At 39.7% G+C, this 21760-nt stretch overlaps 1 protein-coding gene across 1 annotated transcript in view; it reads right to left on the minus strand.

The window, feature by feature from the left end:
* Window positions 1–513: 513 nt before the first annotated feature.
* LOC121389801 (rho guanine nucleotide exchange factor 10-like protein) overlaps window positions 514–21760 on the minus strand; it is a 54844-nt gene continuing 33597 nt past the window's right edge. Inside the window, exons 11-21 of the mRNA XM_041521451.1 lie at window positions 20509–20660; window positions 18829–18944; window positions 17971–18089; window positions 16165–16256; window positions 15669–15775; window positions 14179–14432; window positions 13057–13164; window positions 11402–11559; window positions 6872–7017; window positions 5877–6048; window positions 514–4818 (exon numbers count right to left, since the gene is read on the minus strand). Coding sequence (XP_041377385.1) covers window positions 3863–4818; window positions 5877–6048; window positions 6872–7017; window positions 11402–11559; window positions 13057–13164; window positions 14179–14432; window positions 15669–15775; window positions 16165–16256; window positions 17971–18089; window positions 18829–18944; window positions 20509–20660 — 2380 coding nt within the window. The 3' untranslated portion in view covers window positions 514–3862. The remainder of the gene's footprint in view (window positions 4819–5876; window positions 6049–6871; window positions 7018–11401; window positions 11560–13056; window positions 13165–14178; window positions 14433–15668; window positions 15776–16164; window positions 16257–17970; window positions 18090–18828; window positions 18945–20508; window positions 20661–21760) is intronic.

Genomic DNA, 21760 nt, shown 5'->3' on the forward strand with positions numbered 1-21760 from the left:
TAGTTGTATAAACATGCTACAATAGCACAAAAGGCAGGACAGTCACATGACAAAAATTTTTCCCAATTACGTGATGTTCTTAAAAATAAATATCAGTGCATGCCGATATATACAATGAATACAAAAATCACCCTGTACCAACATTTACAGCTGTACACATTCAGTATTTACAAGTAACTTCATAAATTTATTAAATACATGTACATAGTGAGAGCAGTTAAAAGTTTTACAACTGACAAAGTCTTTTCAAGTTTGCTTTGTTTAACCACACCACTAGAGCACATATATCATGCTTTGTTTAATGACACCACTAGAGCACATTGATTATAGTTTGTTTTGTTTAACCACATCACTAGAGCACATTGATTATAGTTTATATTTTTACTAATAGTAACAATCAGATATGTTACCTAAAGAGGGAGAAAGCGATTAAAAACACTAAGATTGGGGTATGGGGGGGGGGGGGTGTGTGTGTTGTTGGGGGCAAGATATTAATATTTACAAAACAGACTTAAAGGCAGCATTTTACAACCTTTTTTCACTAGCCGTCGGGGCATGGCAATAGTAATTATAATTTACTAGCTCAACAGTGAATATCACTAGCCATGGGAGTGGGGCTACCATAATGTAGAAACCCTATGAGCTAATTAAAGAAAAGCAGTATTTATGAGAAAACCCAGAATGAAATGACTTTCTTGATAAGCCTGGGTAAACTTGGTCAATTTTGATTTGTCATGCTATAGCCCACTCTGACAATGATGGGGGTGGGGGGTGGGGTGGGGGGGGGGGGGGGTGGGGGGGGGGGGGAGAGATTTAGCTCAGTCGATAGAACGCTTGACTGAGGTGATTGGGTAGCAAGATAAAAAAAAAACCTCAGCAAACCCCACCCCTGATCTCAACCAGTGTCCTATGACTGGTATATCAAAGGCCGTGGTATGTGCCATCCTGTCTGTGGGAAAGTGCAGGTAAAACATCCCTTGCTACTAATGGAAAAGTGCACTCAATTTTCTCTGAAGAATACACGAGAGATTTACCAATTGCTGATATATAATTAATCAATGTGCTCTGGTGGTGTCTTTAATAAAAAACGTTTAACTGACATTATTACTGTCAAAATGGTGTATAAGATGTAAAAAAAATGAATATTTCAGCACACTTTAAGCTTGGTCTGCTTGAACTTTTCGCATATATATATAGAGTACATACAAGGTTTTATGCATGTTGTTAATTTTTAATGTTTTGTAACTTTTTAAAAATAAAAGTTGTAAAATATATATGCATAGCTAGGGTATGATGATTTGCTAAAATTATCTACAAAAATAACATTTTTCAAGCCTTACTGAGAAAATTTAGCTATTTTCATTTCTGATATGCTAAGAATAATTCATCTACATTGTAAACATACATGTATAACATACCATACTTCATCATTAATACATTGTTTGCATGGTATATAACATTTGAAACTATTTAATAAATATAACTGAAAGTTACATGTAGTCATAGCAAAGTATTGTCATCAAAAGAAGACAAAAAACCAACAAAAAATTTACCATTATTTTTTATCATTTGCAATATATACAACTATCTGTCGATACTAATGGTAGTGGTTTATGATCGTTGGCTAAGATAAAAGTCACAAAGTTTTAAAAACAATTGAAGAGTTCTATCCCAAAATGCTTTATATCCATTTACAAGTTCATAATTTTTAGAAGGACAGTTCAAGGCCCAAACTTAATTCTTTTTCAGCTCTAGCAATATTTTAAAAACGTTGCTGTAGGTGAAGTCGCCCATCAATAGAAATTTTGATCCTGCCTGTGGCATTTTTTTAAAAGTGACTTTTGCAGCAAATCAACATGACTGAAAGGCAGTAATTTTTATCAGGCGGCATGAAAGTGACGTTGGTGATGCTTCCGACCTATGGCAATTTATATCTCAATGACGGCAATTTCTGTTGGTGCCATCTTTAAGTTCGAGTCCTGTAGTTTTAACCATCCTGTTCAAGGTTTATAGATTATAGCTTGTGTTTTGATGGAAACTTTAATATCGTAATGATGCGTTATTCTATCGTCAGTATACTACGGCAATTTATATATCAATGACGGAAATGTCTGTTGGTGCCGTTGTTAAGTCCGAGTCCTGCAGTTTTAACATCCTGTTCAAAGTTTATTGACTATAGCTTGTGTTTTGATGAAAAAATGTCGTAATGATGCATTGTACATCAGTATACTGCTAATTCCAAAATCTAAAAATTGGTAAACATGTATATATCACGTTTTGCAAATAGAACTCTTCAGTTGTCCAAACATCCTACATCTATGAAAAGTAACAAAATAACTGACTTCAGCAATCTATGAGTTTACTGTTTACAATCTAGCTACTAATATAGCTAACTTTAACTCAACTTTTTCTCGTTTGGTCATAATTAGTTTTCATTCTCCATTTTTGTTGCTTTTTTCTGTTACTAGTATATTAAAACAAATCAACAACAAAAACTTACAATGCACTAACATGGAAGACCAAGTTACAACAATGTAAATTTGATTTTTATGCTGTGGGTTTTCTTTTATAGCCCTTAAAGGTATGGAGAAAACTCGAGTGTTTTCTCTTCTAAGAATACTTCACCTGACCTAAAAGAAAAAGGATATTAGTCTGGTCAGAAAAAAATACATGTAGTTTCGTACAACATGCTCATTGCTTATAAAACTTTTAAAGTCTAGACTCAAGACTAATACAGGGGCCTAGCTTCCATATACGCAGGTACGCAGCTGCGTACCACCTGAGATCACAAATATATATTTTTTTATTGATGTAAATGTGTGTATGTGTATGCGTTTTATTCCATCACCGAAAAAGTCTGCGTACCACCTGAAAATCACAAGCTAGGCCCCAGTAATATACTCTAAGTGTTTAACGTCAAGCCATACAAATGACAAACCTGTGACATTATTCAAGATTTGAGTTTACACTCTAAAGCTTTATAAGTATGAGCGCTGATACATGTTAAATTAGAAATGCATTGGTTTGTATTTTATTTCGTTTAGTTTTTAAATGTTCATTAAATCAGAAAAGGGATTAAAAAATATTTGAATCACAAATTTTAGCTGAAAAAAAACATGATTCAGGCTATTTTTACAAATTAGTTGGATCACATCGAAATATGTTTTATCTTTTGTTTAAGAATGGCATCAAACTTGGCCACATGACATCCTGAATCTTAAAATGAGCCCACATTCTTATTTTATAAAGCCACAGCAGTAGCGACACATCGGAATCAGAAATATTGGCTGAAATAAACCCCCTATTGATTCAGACTATTTTTACAAGTGATTTGGATTGAAACAAAATATATTTTAGCTCTTTTTTTTAAAAAGAATCACCTCAAACTTGGCCACATGACATCTTGAGTCTTAAAATTAGCTAAACATTCATATTTATTAAATCCACAACAGTAGCAATGCATTATCTACCTTCAAGACATTGGCTGCATGACATGACGTGTCTTCAAATGAGCCACAATTTCATATTTTATAAATCCACATGATGTCTCGAGTCTTAAAATGAGCCACACTTTCATATTTTATAAATCCACAACAGTAGGGATGCATCATCCACCTTCGAGACATTGGCCACATGACATTTCGAGTCTTCAAATGAGCCACACTTTCATATTTAACAAATCCACATGACGTCTCGAGTCTTAAAATGAGCCATGATTTCATATTTAATAAATCCACATGACGTCTCGGTCTTAAAATAAGCCACACTTTCATATTTAATAAATCCACAACAGTAGGGACGCATCATCCACCTTCGAGACATTGGCCACATGACATCATGTGTCTTCAAATGAGCCGCACTTTCATATTTTATAAATCCACAACAGTAGCGACGCATCATCCACCTTCGCGAGGGCGCTGGGTTTGTTCCAGTCACAGTATCCGTCACCGCCGGACATTACGATGACAGAGTTACACGTGTTCTTCTTCATCGTGCCGTGCATCGTGTGACTCTTCACCGCCGACACTCCTCGAGGCAACGTCCGCGATGAGCGACACACAAACTGGGTAGAATCGTCCACCCGTGTTTTAGTTTTAGATTTGGTCTGATCTGTCGACGGCGGGAGATCCAACTGCAGCTGGGTGGAATCGTAAGTAGATTCATCGTCACCGTCATTGTTTTCGTCCAGTTCCTCGTCCACTTCGTTATCACTTTCCAACAGATGCTCGTACAACACTTTAATTTCGTCGTCGTCTATCAAATCAGTGTTCACTCCCGCTGACGCTCTAATGGCAATTTTATTCACCAGTTCGCTTCGAAACGAAAGGGTCTTGCTCTTCGAGGGAATCCTCTTAACCCCCGACATCTTTTCCAGACTTTTTGAGCTCCCCGATTTGGACGATGTGTTGACGGACCGATTGACCTCCGCCCCCGTTCCTCCTTCGCCTTGCTTGCTCTCCGAATCCACCTGAACCCGGACGTAATTCGACCGAGCGTGGGCGTCGAGCGACAGCTTGTGACCTACTTTCGAGCCTTTCCGTAGCGACGACCAAAGGGAATTGCTCCGGTTGAACTCGGCGACGCTGCTGGAGTAGTAGATGGGCAGGAGGAACTTGACGGGGCCGCGGTGGCTGTGCAGGGAGATGTTGGGGCGGCCGCTGGCCAGGGGAACCCCGTCGCGAAGTCGCGGCAGCGGCAGGGTGAGGATGAATCCCGGACTGGTTCCGATCCACAGGATCCCCTTGCTCACCGACAGACTGGTAACAGTGCAGGATTTACAGCTCTCCAGATGCTCGGAGGTACACGCTTTTGACTTTTCTACAAAATAAAGAAGAACTTTGTATGGGCGAGATTTTTAATCGAACACAGGAAGGAAGGAAGGAAGGAAGGAAGGAAGGAAATGTTTTATTTAAAGACGCACTCAACACATTTATTTACAGTTATATGGCATCAGACATATGGCTACGGACCACATAGATATTGATAGAGGAAACCCGCTGTCGCAACTTCATGGGCTACTCTTTTTGATTAGCAGCAAGGGATCTTTTATATGCACCATCCCACAAACAGGGTAGTACATACCATGACATCTGATATCCCAGTCGTGGTGCACTGGCTGGAACGAGTAATTGAACACAGAGTCTAGATTTTAATGGATTATAAGCACAGGTCCAAAATTAAATTAGTACATTTAATATTGATCAACTTTTTTAAGATATCTAAAGTATACTTTTCCTAAATACAGAACAAGGATTCCACAAAATTGAATGTCTCTCCTACAATAATCTTCTTTATTGTCAATAACCGTTCAATCCATAGATATTCACTTCAAAGCAAAAAAAAAAAAAAAAAAAAAAAAAAAAAAAAAAAAAAAAAAAAAAAAAACTTAATTTTTTTAAAATTAATATTTTAATTTTAGTAATTTCGAAAATTATAAAAGTTCATTGAGAACCATGTTTCATTAATGTAGGACTTACAGTTTGCAAAAAATGACACTAAACAGGAAACTTTAAACGCAAAAGTTAGACTCAAATGCCGCCGCAATTGGAAAAATAACATCCATATTGCACCTTTTTACTTCATAAAGGTGAGACAAAAATATATCACAGATTCTTTTTCTTCCATTTTTCTTAATAAAGCAATTACAAATAAATACCATATAACGAATTTACTCCTAAAATGAGATAACAGATGTGGCCGAGATATTACAACATCTACAACCCCTGCAATTGCCCATGACAATTGGCAATGCCGTGGAGTTTTTCATTCTCGACAGAACTTTTTTTTGCTGTGGACTGTATTAGAATTTTTTTTCCACTGCTTGTTTTATGCCGTGGACATTTTCTTAACTGCAGGGGTTGATCTAATACACACACCTCCCAGAAGCCGCAGCACGGATGATGCGATGTTGATCTCCTGCAGGTTAACGAGCGTCTCCACATGGTACAGCTGGAGCACGGAGCTGTTCCTGTACGACACCCACAGACCCACGCCCGTCCGCACGATGCAGTCAATCGGCTTGTCGTCAGGACTCAGCACTATTGTTTGCTGCAACGGTAAGACACAACATTAAAGGCACGGGTCCCAGACATTACCTAGTAGGGTCTCCACGAGTACCAGGGCACAAACTCGAGTCTCTAATTTAATTTAAAAAAAATTTCACGTCAGTTTGCCATAGTTTGCTTGCCGCCAGTTACAATATAGGGCTATGAGACAAAGAGGGAAAACAAAAGTCGAATGTGGCATCCATGTTCAGTGCTGGAATTAAGAAAAAAAGAAAGAAAGAAATGTTTTATTTAACAACGCACTCCACACATTTTATTTATGGTTATATTGCATCAGACATATGGCTAAGGACCACACAGATATAATGAGGAAACCCGCTGTCGCCACTTCATGGACGACTCTTTTCGATTAGCAGCAAGGGATCTTTTATGTGCACCATCCCACAGACAGGAGAGTACATACCACAGCCTTTGTTACAAAAGTTGTGGAACACTATCTGGAACGAGAAATAGCCCAATGGGTCCACCGACGGGTATCGATCCCAAACTAACTGCGCATCAAATGAACGCTTCACCATTGAGCTATGTCCCCCTCCTTAAAAACACTAAGATGACCAGAAACACTTCGAGTGTACAGGATTCTTTAAACAATAAAATGTAACTAATGTATGATTTGAGTTATCAAACACGACTCTAACAGTGAAAAAGAGGCCATTTTTTTAAAACTAAGGTCTGTCTCTTTAAACAAACTGACTGGAGAGAGACTGATAAGCAATAGTGGATCAAAACAAAACAAGTATAAAGAAAAAAAAGGAGAAAAACCCCATTTTAATATGATTAACTAGAATTAATATACTGAACCGGACCTTGACCTTGAAGGTCTCGACATCCACGACATGGACATTTGTCCCGATGGCGGCCCACAGGTCTTCTCCCTCGAACTGCAGACACACAACAGGTCCTATCCCCAGATTGACTAGAACTGGACTTGTAACATTCCACGACGCGTCAGCTGAAAAAAGTCATGAAAAGATAATTTACGTTTATATTCAGCCAGGGCTTCTAGATTATGGTAGCCCCACTCTCATGGCTAGTGATATTCAATGCTGGGCTAGTAAATAACTACTGTTGCCATGCCAGACAGGGCTTCTAGATTATGGTAGCCCCACTCCCATGGCTTGTGATATTCAATGCTGGGCTAGTAAATAACTACTGTTGCCATGCCAGACAGGGCTTCTAGATTATGGTAGCCTCACTCCCATGGCTTGTGATATTCAATGCTGGGCTAGTAAATAACTACTGTTGTCATACCACACAGGGCTTCTAGATTATGGTAGCCTCACTCCCATGGCTCATCATATTCAATGCTGGGCTAGTAAATAAATACTATTGCCATGCCAGACAGGGCTTCTAGATTATGGTAGCCCCACTCCCATGACTTGTGATATTCAATGCTGGGCTAGTAAATAAGTACTATTGCCGTGCCAGACAGGGCTTCTAGATTATGGTAGCCCCACTCCCATGGCTTGTGATATTCAATGCTGGGCTAGTAAATAACTACTATTGTCATACCACACAGGGCTTCTAGATTATGGTAGCCCCACTCCCATGGCTTGTGATATTCAATGCTGGGCTAGTAAATAAGTACTACTGCCATGCCACACAGGGCTTCTAGATTATGGCAGCCCAACTCCCATGGCTTGTCATATTCAATGCTGGGCTAGTAAATAAGTACTATTGCCATGCCAGACAGGGCTTCTAGATTATGGTAGCCCCACTCCCATGGCTTGTCATATTCAAGGCTGGGCTAGTAAATAAGTACTACTGCCATGCCAGACAGGGCTTCTAGATTATGGTAGCCCCACTCCCATGGCTAGTGATATTCAATGCTGGGCTAGTAAATAAGTACTACTGCCATGCCAGACAGGGCTTCTAGATTATGGTAGCCCCACTCCCATGGCTTGTGATATTCAATGCTGGGCTAGTAAATAAGTACTACTGCCATGCCAGACAGGGCTTCTAGATTATGGTAGCCCCACTCCCATGGCTTGTGATATTCAATGCTGGGCTAGTAAATAAGTACTATTGCCATGCCAGCCAGGGCTTCTAGATTATGGTAGCCCCACTCCCATGGCTTGTGATATTCAATGCTGGGCTAGTAAATAAGTACTATTGCCATGTCCGATGGGGCTTCTAGATTATGGTCGCCCCACTCCCATGGCTTGTGATATTCAATGCTGGGCTAGTAAATAACTACTATTGCCATGCCAGACAGGGCTTCTAGATTATGGTAGCCCCACTCCCATGGCTTGTGATATTCAATGCTGGGCTAGTAAATAACTACTATTGCCATGCCAGACAGAGCTTCTAGATTATGGTAGCCCCACTCCCATGGCTTGTGATATTCAACGCTGGGCTAGTATATAAGTACTATTGCCATGCCAGACAGGGCTTCTAGATTATGGTAGCCCCACTCCCATGGCTTGTGATATTCAACGCTGGGCTAGTATATAACTACTATTGCCATGCCAGACAGGGCTTCTAGATTATGGTAGCCCCACTCCCATGGCTAGTGATATTCAGTGCTGGGCTAGTAAATAACTGCTATTGCCATGCCAGACAGGGCTTCTAGATTATGGTAGCCCAACTCCCATGGCTTGTCATATTCAATGCTAGGCTAGTAAATAAGTACTATTGCCATGCCAGACAGGGCTTCTAGATTATGGTAGCCCCACTTCCATGGCTTGTCATATTCAAGGCTGGGCTAGTAAATAAGTACTACTGCCATGCCAGACAGGGCTTCTAGATTATGGTAGCCCCACTCCCATGGCTAGTGATATTCAATGCTGAGCTAGTAAATAAGTACTATTGCCATGCCAGACAGGGCTTCTAGATTATGGTAGCCCCACTCACATGGCTTGTGATATTCAATGCTGGGCTAGTAAATAAGTACTACTGCCATGCCAGACAGGGCTTGTAGATTATGGTAGCCCCACTCCCATGGCTTGTGATATTCAATGCTGGGCTAGTAAATATCTACTATTGCCATGCCAGACAGGGCTTCTAGATTATGGTAGCCCCACTTCCATGGCTTGTGATATTTAATGCTGGGCTAGTAAATATCTACTATTACCATGCCAGACAGGGCTTCTAGATTATGGTAGCCCCACTCCCATGGCTTGTCATATTCAATGCTGGGCTAGTAAATAAGTACTATTGCCACGTCCGGCAGGGCTTCTAGATTATGGTAGCCCGACTCCCATGGCTTGTGATATTCAATGCTGAGCTAGTAAATAAGTACTATTGCCACGTCCGACAGGGCTTCTAGATTATGGTAGCCCCACTCCCATGGCTTGTGATATTCAATGCTGAGCTAGTAAATAAGTACTATTGCCACGTCCGACAGGGCTTCTAGATTATGGTAGCCCCACTCCCATGGCTTGTGATATTCAATGCTGAGCTAGTAAATAAGTACTATTGCCACGTCCGACAGGGCTTCTAGATTATGGTAGCCCCACTCCCATGGCTTGTGATATTCAATGCTGAGCTAGTAAATAAGTACTATTGCCACGTCCGACAGGGCTTCTAGATTATGGTAGCCCCACTCCCATGGCTTGTGATATTCAATGCTGGGCTAGTAAATAAGTACTATTGCCACGTCCGACAGGGCTTCTAGATTATGGTAGCCCCATTCCCATGGCTTGTGATATTCAATGCTGGGCTAGTAAATAAGTACTATTGCCACGTCCGACGGCTAGTGATTTTTTTGTGGTCAAATGCTGCAGTAATAGTCTATTTTGTAAATATACATGTATATATCCTGGCCCACCACCACCACCACCAAGTGTTAGTGTTTTTAAGCTCTATCTCCCTCTTTAGGTGTCATATCTGATTATTACTATTAATTAGTAAAATTATATTAACTTAAAGTAAAGTAAAGTAGGGCTAGTGAATTTTTAATCATGGCTAGTAAATTTTAAAAATCACTTATCCCATGGCTAGTGGGTTTTATAAAAAATTCTACAAGCCCTGATTATTCAGCCATAGTTGAGGCATCAGGATAACAATGGTAGTGATCCACAGTAGGGTGGAACCATAAGCATACGGGCTCCCATTTTTGGAAAGGGGCAGACATGGTTTTGCCAGAATTAAGTGAAATTGCCCGAATCTGGATAACAACATTTATTTATTTATATACAGCATTACTACCAAACAGCTATATAGGGTTGCTAACGAATCATTACGTATTTCTAACTTTGAAGGTACAATGATACAAATACATGGTAAAAACGTCTCAGGTTAGCAAATTTTGCCCGAATATCTGTATAATTTTTGCCCGAGTTTGAAGTTTTACTCCAGCACTAGGGGGGAGGGGAGGAGTTGCCCCCCACCCCCCGTCTCGTATGCTTATGGGTGGAACACAGCTCAGTGGTAAAGCTTGTCTGATGTGCAATCGGTCTAGGATCGATTCCAATAAGTGAGCCTGTTGGGCTGTTTCTTGCTCCACGACTGGTATATCAAAGGCTATGGTATGTGCTATCCTGTCTATGGGATGGTACATATACAAAATCCCTTGCTATTAATGGAGAAAAAAAATGTAGCTGGATCCCTCTCTTTGACTACATGTGTGTATGTCAGAATTACCAAATGCTAAGACATCCAACAGCCGATGATTAATAAATCAATATGCTCTAGTGGTATCATTAAACCTGAACCTTTTTTTGGTTAATATTTCGTTGAGTGACATGAAATGGGAGAAGCAGGGTGGGAATAATGACCCCCTACATGTACTTTTCCCTGTTATTGTGCTCAGAAGGCTGAAAATGCTATAGTTTGTATATTTGATAAATCTAATTTTTCACCCGAGGCTAATTAATGCCAACTTTGGTGAAAAATTACATTTGTGGGCATCAACTAGACAATGACACTTGCAAATCTCAAAATGTGATATTGTTATCTCCTTAGTTACAAAAAAAACCAAGTTGTGTGACAGGAACAGGGAAGAAAGGAAATGTTTTATTTAACAATGGACTCAGATATATGGTAAAGGACCACGCAGATATTGAGAGAGGAAACCCGCTGTCGCCACTTCATAGGCTACTCTTTTCGATTAGCAACAAGGGATCTTTTATATGCACCATCCCAAGACAGGGTAGTACATACCACGGCCTTTGATATACCAGTCGTGGTGCACTGGCTGGAATGAGAAATAGGTGACGGGAACATTTTGTTCAGTACTGCATTCTAATTCGTTACACAAATTTCAGAGATCGCTACATAATTCTAAAATGTTAAATATTAGTTGCTACTCAATTTTGCTAATGATCAACAACTGTCGTTAATCAAAATAAAAAAAAAAAAAATAAAAATAATACCATCCGGTTCAGTTTACTTACTGTTGTCTCTGGTAATGACCGCCAGTCGTCCATCCATCAGACCGCAGAAAACCTTGTCGTCAAGGTATTTCATTTGCGTCACTTCAGCCGGCATAGGGAACGACGAGACCGCCTCCCTCTTCATCCCGTCCGAGTTTATGAGAAGAAACACGAGAATCCTGGAAATAAAAACAAATTCAAATAATCGGAGAACAAAACTATTTTAATAAGACTGTCTGGAGTTTGCTGCCATTGTAAAATTCCCAACTAAAAGTTTTTTAGTTTTTTGTTTAACAACATCACTGGAGCACACTGACAAATTAATCATCGGCTATTGGAATGAAGGAAGGGAATGTTTTATTTAACACATTTTATTTATGGTTACATGGCGTCAGACATATGGTCAAGGACCACACAGATTTTGAGAGAAGACACCCTCTGTCGCCACTTCATGGGCTACTCTTTTCGATAAGCAGCAAGGAATCTTTTATATGCACCATCCCACAGACAGGGTAGCACATACCATGGCCTTTGATATACCAGTAGAGGTGCACTGGCTGGAACGAGAAATAACCCAATGGGCCCACCGACGGGGACTGATCCCAGACCGACTGCACATAGAGCGAGCGCTGTACCACTGGGCTACGTCCCGTCCCCGGCTATTGGATCTCAAACATACACAATGTATGGTTATTCTGACTCGTAGTCATCAGGGGAAACACGCTACATTTTTCCTAATGCAGAAAGGGATCTTTTATATGCACTTTCCCACAGACAGGAAAGCACGTACCATGGCATTTGTCCAGTTGTGGTGCACTGGTTGGAACGAGAAAAAAACCAATCAGTCGAATGGGTCCACCGAGGTGGTTCGATCCTGCGATGCAAGCACCTCAAGCGAGCACTCAACCGACTGAGCTAAATGCTGCCCCTAATTTCCCAACTAATACAGAATTTTTAATGAATAAAATCACATATTAAATACATTATCCCTTCAACTTTTTTTTATTTTTTATATCATATCATATCACTTGTCTTCTCCTACCAGCTAGCAAACACTGCCTCCTCAGTTAACACTCCATAGGTATAAGTTCCGTGCAGGACATCACATGGCACAGACTTATCTAACCACTTGTCTTCTGTAGCCAGCCAGACTGAGTTATCAAACACCGACCCCTCAGTATCCACTCCGTATCCATGTACAAGTTACTTGAAGGACATCACATATCATAGTCTTTAACATTTAATTTGGTTTCTTTTTAAATATCTTACCATTTTCCCCAGTGCCACACAACTGATATATATTCCACACCTCAAGTAAGTTTTACACCACTGAGCTACATCACATCCCATTTATTATACAGGACATCACATACCACAGTCTTTAACATTTAATTTGGTTTCTTTTTAAATATCTTACCGTTTTCCCCATCCCAACCAGTGCCACGCAACTGGTACATACTCCACACCTCAGGTAAGTTCTGCACCACCAAGCTACATCATGTCCCATTTATTATACAGGACATCACATACCACAGACTTAAAAAAATCTTACCGCTTGTCTTCTGTAGCCAGCCAGACTGAGTCATCAGCGAACATCGTCCCCTCTGTCTCCACCCGTAGCCCAGTACAAGTTCCGTGCAGGACATCACATACCACATACTATATTATGATCTTACCGCTTGTCTTCTGTAGCCAGCCAGACTGAGTCGTTAGAAAACATCGTCCCCTCTGTCTCCACCCCGTAGCCCAGTACAAGTTCCGTGCAGGACATCACATACCACATACTATATTATGATCTTACTGCTTGTCTTCTGTAGCCAGCCAGACTGAGTCGTCAGCGAACATCGTCCCCTCTGTCTCCACCCGTAGCCCGGTACAAGTTCCGTGCAGGACATCACATACCACATACTATATTATGATCTTACCGCTTGTCTTCTGTAGCCAGCCAGACTGAGTCGTTAGCAAACATCGTCCCCTCTGTCTCCACCCCGTAGCCCAGTACAAGTTCCGTGCAGGACATCACATACCACATACTATATTATGATCTTACCGCTTGTCTTCTGTAGCCAGCCAGACTGAGTCGTTAGCAAACATCGTCCCCTCTGTCTCCACCCGTAGCCCAGTACAAGTTCCGTGCAGGACATCACATACCACATACTATATTATGATCTTACCGCTTGTCTTCTGTAGCCAGCCAGACTGAGTCGTTAGCAAACATCGTCCCCTCTGTCTCCACCCCGTAGCCCAGTACAAGTTCCGTGCAGGACATCACATACCACATACTATATTATGATCTTACCGCTTGTCTTCTGTAGCCAGCCAGACTGAGTCGTTAGCAAACATCGTCCCCTCTGTCTCCACCCCGTAGCCCAGTACAAGTTCCGTGCAGGACATCACATACCACATACTATATTATGATCTTACCGCTTGTCTTCTGTAGCCAGCCAGACTGAGTCGTTAGCAAACATCGTCCCCTCTGTCTCCACCCCGTAGCCCAGTACAAGTTCCGTGCAGGACATCACATACCACATACTATATTATGATCTTACCGCTTGTCTTCTGTAGCCAGCCAGACTGAGTCGTTAGCAAACATCGTCCCCTCTGTCTCCACCCCGTAGCCCAGTACAAGTTCCGTGCAGGACATCACATACCACATACTATATTATGATCTTACCGCTTGTCTTCTGTAGCCAGCCAGACTGAGTCGTTAGCAAACATCGTCCCCTCTGTTTCCACCCGTAGCCCGGTACAAGTTCCGTGCAGGACATCACATACCACATACTATATTATGATCTTACCGCTTGTCTTCTGTAGCCAGCCAGACTGAGTCGTTAGCAAACATCGTCCCCTCTGTCTCCACCCCGTAGCCCAGTACAAGTTCCGTGCAGGAGATTGCCGAGTCAGCAGCCTTAAAAGACTCGACGAGACTCGGCTTGATGTTGTGGATGGAGACGATCGCGACCTGACCCCGGGTGGGCGTCGTCGAGCAGATCCACAGGTACTGCACACCAAGATGGCCGCTCGAGTGGAACACAGGTATTACACACTTCATCTGGAACAAAGAGATAACACAGGTTTTTATTACACACTAGTGTGAGATAATTCGTAGAAAATAACGTGTAGTAGGTCTCGACATCTGCTGACTTCTACGTTGCTGCTTGTTTGCAATTGGTTTGTAATAAATAAAATACTAAACTAGCTTGCCTGTCATACCATTTTTATAAAACTCCTGAACAGTTTTGGTATCTGACGAGTGAAAGCGAGTCAGATACCAAAACTGTTCACTCATTTCATAAAAATGGTATGACAGGCAAGCTCGTTTAGTATTCTCTATATATACAATGAAGAATACAGGTTTATACAGAACACAGGGTTAGATAGAAGAAACTGAAAACAGGATGTCATAAATCTGAGCATGCCTGTGTATATTGGCATATTAAGAGGTGGGAATCACAGGAGTTCCGTGATCACCACCTCAACCATTTGAAATACCCTTTCTAATGTTTTTTTTTTTTTTTTTTTTTAAACTTCATCATTCACACTATACAACACTAACTGCCTTAAAAATGCATCTTTGAGCATCATTAGTTCAACAGGTTTCGCTGAGCATACCCCTACTCACCAAAAAACCCTCCCCTTCCCCCATCCTCACAACAGACTTTCTTCCTTTGGGAATTCTGATCAAATTGCATGTTTTACAATTTTGTGCCAAAACAAATTTAAGTAGGGTAGATCGGCTTTTTTTGTTCTTTCTTTCTTCTATATTTTTGCTCTTTTAATCTAAATATTAATAAAAAATAATAAAAAATATATATACAGTGAAACTCCTCTAAACCAGATACCATCGGGTCCAAGTAAAAAATCTGGTTAAAAGAGGTATCCGGTTTAGAGAGGTTCTCTTCTGTACAGATATTTAAAACTGTCCAGTTTTGAGGGAATTCCGGTTTACAGACTGTCCAGTTTTGAGGGAATTCCAGTTTACAGATGGTCCAGTTTTGAGGGAATTCCAGTTTACAGACAGTGCAGTTTTGAGGGAATTCCAGTTTACAGATGGTCCAGTTTTAAGGGAGTTCCAGTTTACAGATGGTCCAGTTTTTGAGGGAATTCCAGTTTACAGACAGTCCAGTTTTGAAGGAATTTCGGTTTACAGACGGTCCAGTTTTGAGAGTTTTCATTGTATAATACATCAAACAAAAATTTATGGTCAGCTATTTTTCTTAGCTTTTCTTTTTTAAGGTATGACCGATTTCCCAGAAACATACAATTTGTTTTAAACATCTCAGCCTACCTTTGTGTAGTTCCTGGGCACATCGACGGGCAGACACTTCATGAAGTACGTGGGCTGCATCATGCTGAAACAATCGGCCGCATCCCACCCTGGGTTGTTCTGCTTCTCTGAAACAACAATCATTTTATAAATTGAACATGATAATATCTGACGCCCCTATGCAAAACAAACATGCACTGTGCTCTCTTGTGGTGACGTAGAGCAAAGTGTGTTTCTTTGTGTAGCATTGGTACTGGTTAACAACATGTAAGTATAATGTCATGACTGGACTCGAGAATAATCAAACTAAATCTCTTTGGATTCAGATTTAGGAACAAAATTGTATTTAGATACAGTAGCTTGTGATAATTTGGTTGTCAACAATTGCCAAAGCATTACATAGTTTCCACTAGCCTTCACCAACATATCAATATCATCTCATAAGGGGAGGGCTGGAGCTGACTCGAGCTACTTTGAAAGCTACTCCCTCTCTGTACTGAAATCATGCAGTACTAACCTAGAGCAAGCTTGGCAATGAGGAAGTCCATACACCAATCGTGTTTCATTTTGGGTGTCTGCGTCTGGAACACATACCGAGTAGTTTCATTCCTGAAACACAAAGTAGTGTATCAACAAAAAAATCTATGAACATTTGCTTTACGAGACCTCAGTGCATTTTGAACTACGGATGTTTACTACAATAATTTTGACCTTTCGTGTCAAACATTTGGTATTTCGAACACTTAAAACTCTATGAAAGCAAAAATGAACATTTCCTTTACGAGACCTCAGCGCATTTTGAACTACGGATGTTTACTACAATAATTTTGACCTTTTAGTGTCAAACATTTGGTAATTCGAACACTTAAAACTCTATGAAAGCAAAAAGGAACATTTCCTTTACGAGACCTCAGCGCATTTTTAACTAGAGATGTTTACTACAATAATTTTGACCTTTCAGTGTCAAACATTTGGTAATTCGAACACTTAAAACTCTATGAAAGCAAAAAGGAACATTTCCTTTACGAGACCTCAGCGCATTTTGAGGAAACCTGCTACATTTTCTCATCAGTAGCAAGGTATCTTTTATATACACTTTCTCACAGAGAGGACATCACATACCATGGGGAATTGGTTGGGACGGACAAAAACTTAATTAGTCCACAGATGGCATACAATCCATCAACTGAAGATCCCCAGGCAACAAGCCCACCAAGGTGGTTCAATCCTTCAACTGAAGATCGCAAAGCAACAAGCCCACCAAGGTGGTTCAATTCTTCAACTGAAGATCCCCAGGCAACAAGCCCACCAAGGTGGTTCAATCCTTCAACTAACCAATGACCACTGGTAGTAGGAGAGTGTAGTAGGTGGTTACAAGTGCCTCTTTACCGTCTGACTACTGCAGGCGAGTTATCTTGCCCGACGTCACGCCAGTCGACATACTGTACACTGTATACAGTGCATTCCCCAATTCATATTTCCCGCAATTTTGCACACGACACTCACCGGAAAATTTGTTTCTTAACAGGATACAGTTTAGTTTACAGCATGCTAGCTTTTGTTTGTTGTTTTTCAGTCTAAAATAGTTTGGAATTTTTAGTGGTTTTCAGCAAGTATTTTTGCTATTTTTACCAACAACAAAAATCACCAAATATTGCAATATAAATTGTAGTTCGGTTGTTTGTTTTTTTTGGACAAAATTCTGGTCAGAAAACCACTGTTATCAGGAATATTGGACATAAATACTGGAGAGCTGGCCACAAACGCCCGTAAGTAAACATGACTTTTTCAAAAAATTTTGCCTAATTTTAATCACTATTAACTGATCTAAAATATCATAAAAATTAGAAAAACCCACGAAAATAATACTTACCGATTCATATATGAACTTTATTTCATGCATTTTTAAAACATTTAAGTGAATATGTCAGTAAAATTATAAACTTGTACCCACTCAATGTGGTTTTTTTTCAAAAATTAATCCAGTAGTCTAAAGGTTGACAATGCTAGAAGTAACTACTGAACACTCCCTGAAGCTAATCTAAAGCAGATGGGAATTGGCAGGTGTGAGGCACAGATAGCCACAAGAGACAAGCACCTGTTCTGGTTGGAGTGACAAGGACTGGGATGTGGAGGTGGACAGTGAAACAAGATGACAGATAGGAGGAGTTGCCAGATCGGGATAGAAATGTGATAGAATTCAAAGGAGAGAAAGGAAAAGGTGCAGTGGGAATATAAAATAATAATAATAACAACAAATATTTTGGTCCCACCCCACCCCACTATGACCACATGTGGAAGTACTATACTATACACTACTCACTTGGATACGTCACTCAGGATGATGGTGCAGCTGTTAACTAACTGTAACTGTTCGTCTTTGATGCGGATAAACTGCTGCAGATCTCTCAGAAACTCTTGAAGTAGTTCTTCGGTCAAACCCTGAAATCAAAATACCCCTGGATCAAGCCAAATGTTTTATTCTACAGAATGCAAAACCTGCAATCTTGGGAAGGAAGGAAATGTTTCATTTAACAACACACTCAACACATAAAAATTATTTACAGTTATATGGCATCAGACATATGGTTAAGGACCACACAGATATTGAGAGAGAAAACCCGCTATCGCCACTTCATGGGCTACTCTTTCCGATTAGCAGCAAGGGATCTTTTATATGCACCATCCCACAGACAGGGTAGTACATACTACGGCCTTTGATATACCAGTCATGGTGCACTGGCTGGACGAGAAATTTTATGACAAAGACTGGCTTCCGTGGTGGATAAAGGTTAAAGTTGGTTGTTTAATGACACCACTAAAGCATATTGATCATTTAATCATCGGCTTTTCTATGTCAAGCATTTGATAATTTTGTCATAATTATAGGATATTAAACTCGCTTCCATTTCGTATCATGTTTATGTCCCGAGTGAAATAATGTTCAATTGTCACAAGCTTTAGCGAGTGACCATGAAAATTATTTCACTTTGGACATGCGTGTGACGTCAAAAGTGTAACGTCCCACTTAGCGTTCTAGTGGGACGTATCACTTTGATATGTACAAAGATATTTTTAACCATATGGGTAATAATATATAGTCTCAAGAGAGGAAAACTGCTACATTTTTCAGTTAGCAGCAAGGGAGAAATTAATAAGTGTGTTGTGAGACCACTAGTACCTGGTACGGTCGTTTGAGAGTCGCGACGAGTCCTCGGATCTGCGTGAGGACGTTGTGATCATGAAGCATATCGCGTAGGTCGGCGTACAGATTGAACGGGTCTTCGTGGGGCTTCTCTGCAAATACACAACACAAACAGAACACGAGTTAAAGGTGCATGGTCCTCTATATAAAAAAAGTTTTGATAATTTAAATTAGAAGTTATGTACATCTTATTGTTTAGAATATCCATAGGAGAGCACTTATATATCCTTTTGACTTTTTTTCTGATCAATAAAATATCTGAAAACAAAATATCCATTTTCGTAAATCTAAAATGTTTCTGATCACCCTACCTCCCAAAATACATTTTTTAAAACTCTAAAAACACATGTACTCTGAGAAGTAACGGTTAATCTAGCACGTATCCTAACTGTCCACGAGCGATGCAAGCGATGTGAGCGATTACTTTAGAAAGCACTGACTTCAGTTGCCGTATCCTAACTGGATGCGTGTGACGTGACACATTTATCCGTCGCGCCTTACATGTGCAGTTAAGCGGCGATTCAAGTCAATGATTTCTAAAATAATCGCTCGCGGTCGGTTAGGATACAGCTTTAAAGGTGCATGGTCCTCTATAAAAAAAAGTTTTGATAATTTAAATTAGAAGTTACATATATCTTATTGTTTATGTAAATCTGAAATGTTTCTGGTCACCCTACCACCCAAAATACATTTTTTAAAACTCTAAGAACACATGTACCTCTGAGAAGTAATGGTTATGGAGTCAATCTTTAGTCTATATTTAGACAGTATTTCCCCCATTAATCATCATAGACTATAGTTTAATAAGCCCTGGACATGTCTTTTTCGTTGTGTTCCGCGAAAGGTAATAAGGGTCAGTGGCTTTAAGATAACACATTTTAAAGTATGAAAGAAACGCAATCAAAACTATTAGAAAGGAAAGGAAGGCTTGATTAAAAGAAAGGAAATGTTTTATTTAACTACGCACTCAACACATTTTATTTATGGTTATATGGCGTCGGACATATGGTTAAGGACCACACAGATATTGAAAGAGGAAACCCACTGTCACCACTCCATGGGCTACTCTTTTCGATTAGCAACAAGGGATCTTTTATATGCACCATCCCACAGACAGGGTAGTACATACCACAGCCTTTGATATACCAGTCATGGTGCACTGGCTCAAACGAATGTTTGATTAATAACATTTTAAACTATGGGGGTGCTCAATAAGATGCTTGGAATTCAGTGAGAACTGGATGGAGTGGATGGGTGGGTGGATGGATAAATGGATGGATGGATAGATGGATGGATGGATGGATGGATGGACGGACAGACTGATGAATAAATTGATTGATGGATAGACAAATGGATTGAGGGACTGATTCATGGACAGATGGATGAACAGAGACTGATATGCATGTAGACAGACAGATTAGATGCACACACAAAATAGTCCCAAGGATAGGTAACTAAATAAATGTGTTTGCCCATAACCATTTTTTGGCAGTATCATAAAATATAAAATTAATGGATTAATGAATGAATGTTTAACGACATCCCAGCACAAAAACACATCGGCTATTGGGTGTCGAACAAAAGTAAATATATGAATATGATTAAAATTTAAAGTAAAAGCAAACAATTAAAAAATTAAAATTAAAATACACTAACTGATCTGTGAGGACATCATGTGGAACTTCTCTGGCCCGCCACTGAAGATACTCTTCATGTCCGAGGTTATCGCCGAGTCTTTGATCTCCAGATCTTGGAGATTCACCACCCACTTCAGTTTGTAGCGCTCGGTGACATACCCAGCATGCTCTCTGTAAAATTGTAAAAAAATGTTTTATTATAATTATACCCGAGACTGACACCTAGCTTTAATTTGTACTGTTTGCAATCAGACTGCATGTCTGTGAAAATAAAGTTTGTTTTGTTTAACGACACAACTAGAGAACACTGATAAAATAATCATAGGCTATTAGATGTTAAAGGGACATTCCCGAGTTTGCTGCAATTTTTAAGATGTTATCGACTAACTGAGACTTTTTAACGAATGTACTTACATATAAAACATATTTTTCTGCATAAAATATTAGTGGCTGTATATTCAACATGTTTCTGATCGTTCTAATATTTGTACTAGGTTAAATTTCATTTTATTTCCTCAAATATATTTTTTTCGTACGTACGAAATTATTTGAAGACAAAATCTAGTTTGGGCTTCTTACAAATATTAAAATGACCAGAAACTCATTGAATATACAGACACTGATATTCTAAACAAGAAAATATATTTAATATTTAAGTTTAATAGTAGAAATATTTTATGCGAAAACATCTTACAATGCAGCAAAGTCAGGAATGTCCCTTTAAAACATTTGGTAATTCTGACATGGTGAGATGGGAGGTATCATTATTTTTAAAAAATAATTTAAGCACCGATATTCAATTAGTAATTTTTATACACGTGTCATTTATGTACCGTATAACCTGAAATTTTCGTGGTCTTAATTTTTCGTGGTTTGGGGTATAAAAACATTTCAAGGTTTCTTATTTTCGTTGTTTGCCAAATCTAAATTGAAAGTGATTTTATTTTCGAGTTTTAGCAAGTCTAGTTGCGAGAATACTTGCTATTGTTGATTAAAGTTTCACTTCGGCCGACATTTAAAGTTAAACAATAGAACAGTCACCTGTAGCCTAATTGGCCACTGTGATACCCGGTATGCTATTCAACAGACAACTGATCACAGTCTTTGATTTTGTGTAAAGCCAATTACGACGTATGTGTGAACAAAGCACTTAAGGACGCCATGAAGTCTAATTTTACCATATGGTATTCAAAGCGGGTTTTCCTGGCTATGAAACACAGCGAGGTTGTAACGGACATCAAGATCGAAATGCGTACTTTGGCGATAAAACC

This window comes from Gigantopelta aegis, chromosome 15 (genome assembly GCF_016097555.1).
Source record: "Gigantopelta aegis isolate Gae_Host chromosome 15, Gae_host_genome, whole genome shotgun sequence".
In the NCBI taxonomy this organism is placed as follows: Eukaryota; Metazoa; Mollusca; class Gastropoda; order Neomphalida; family Peltospiridae; genus Gigantopelta; species Gigantopelta aegis.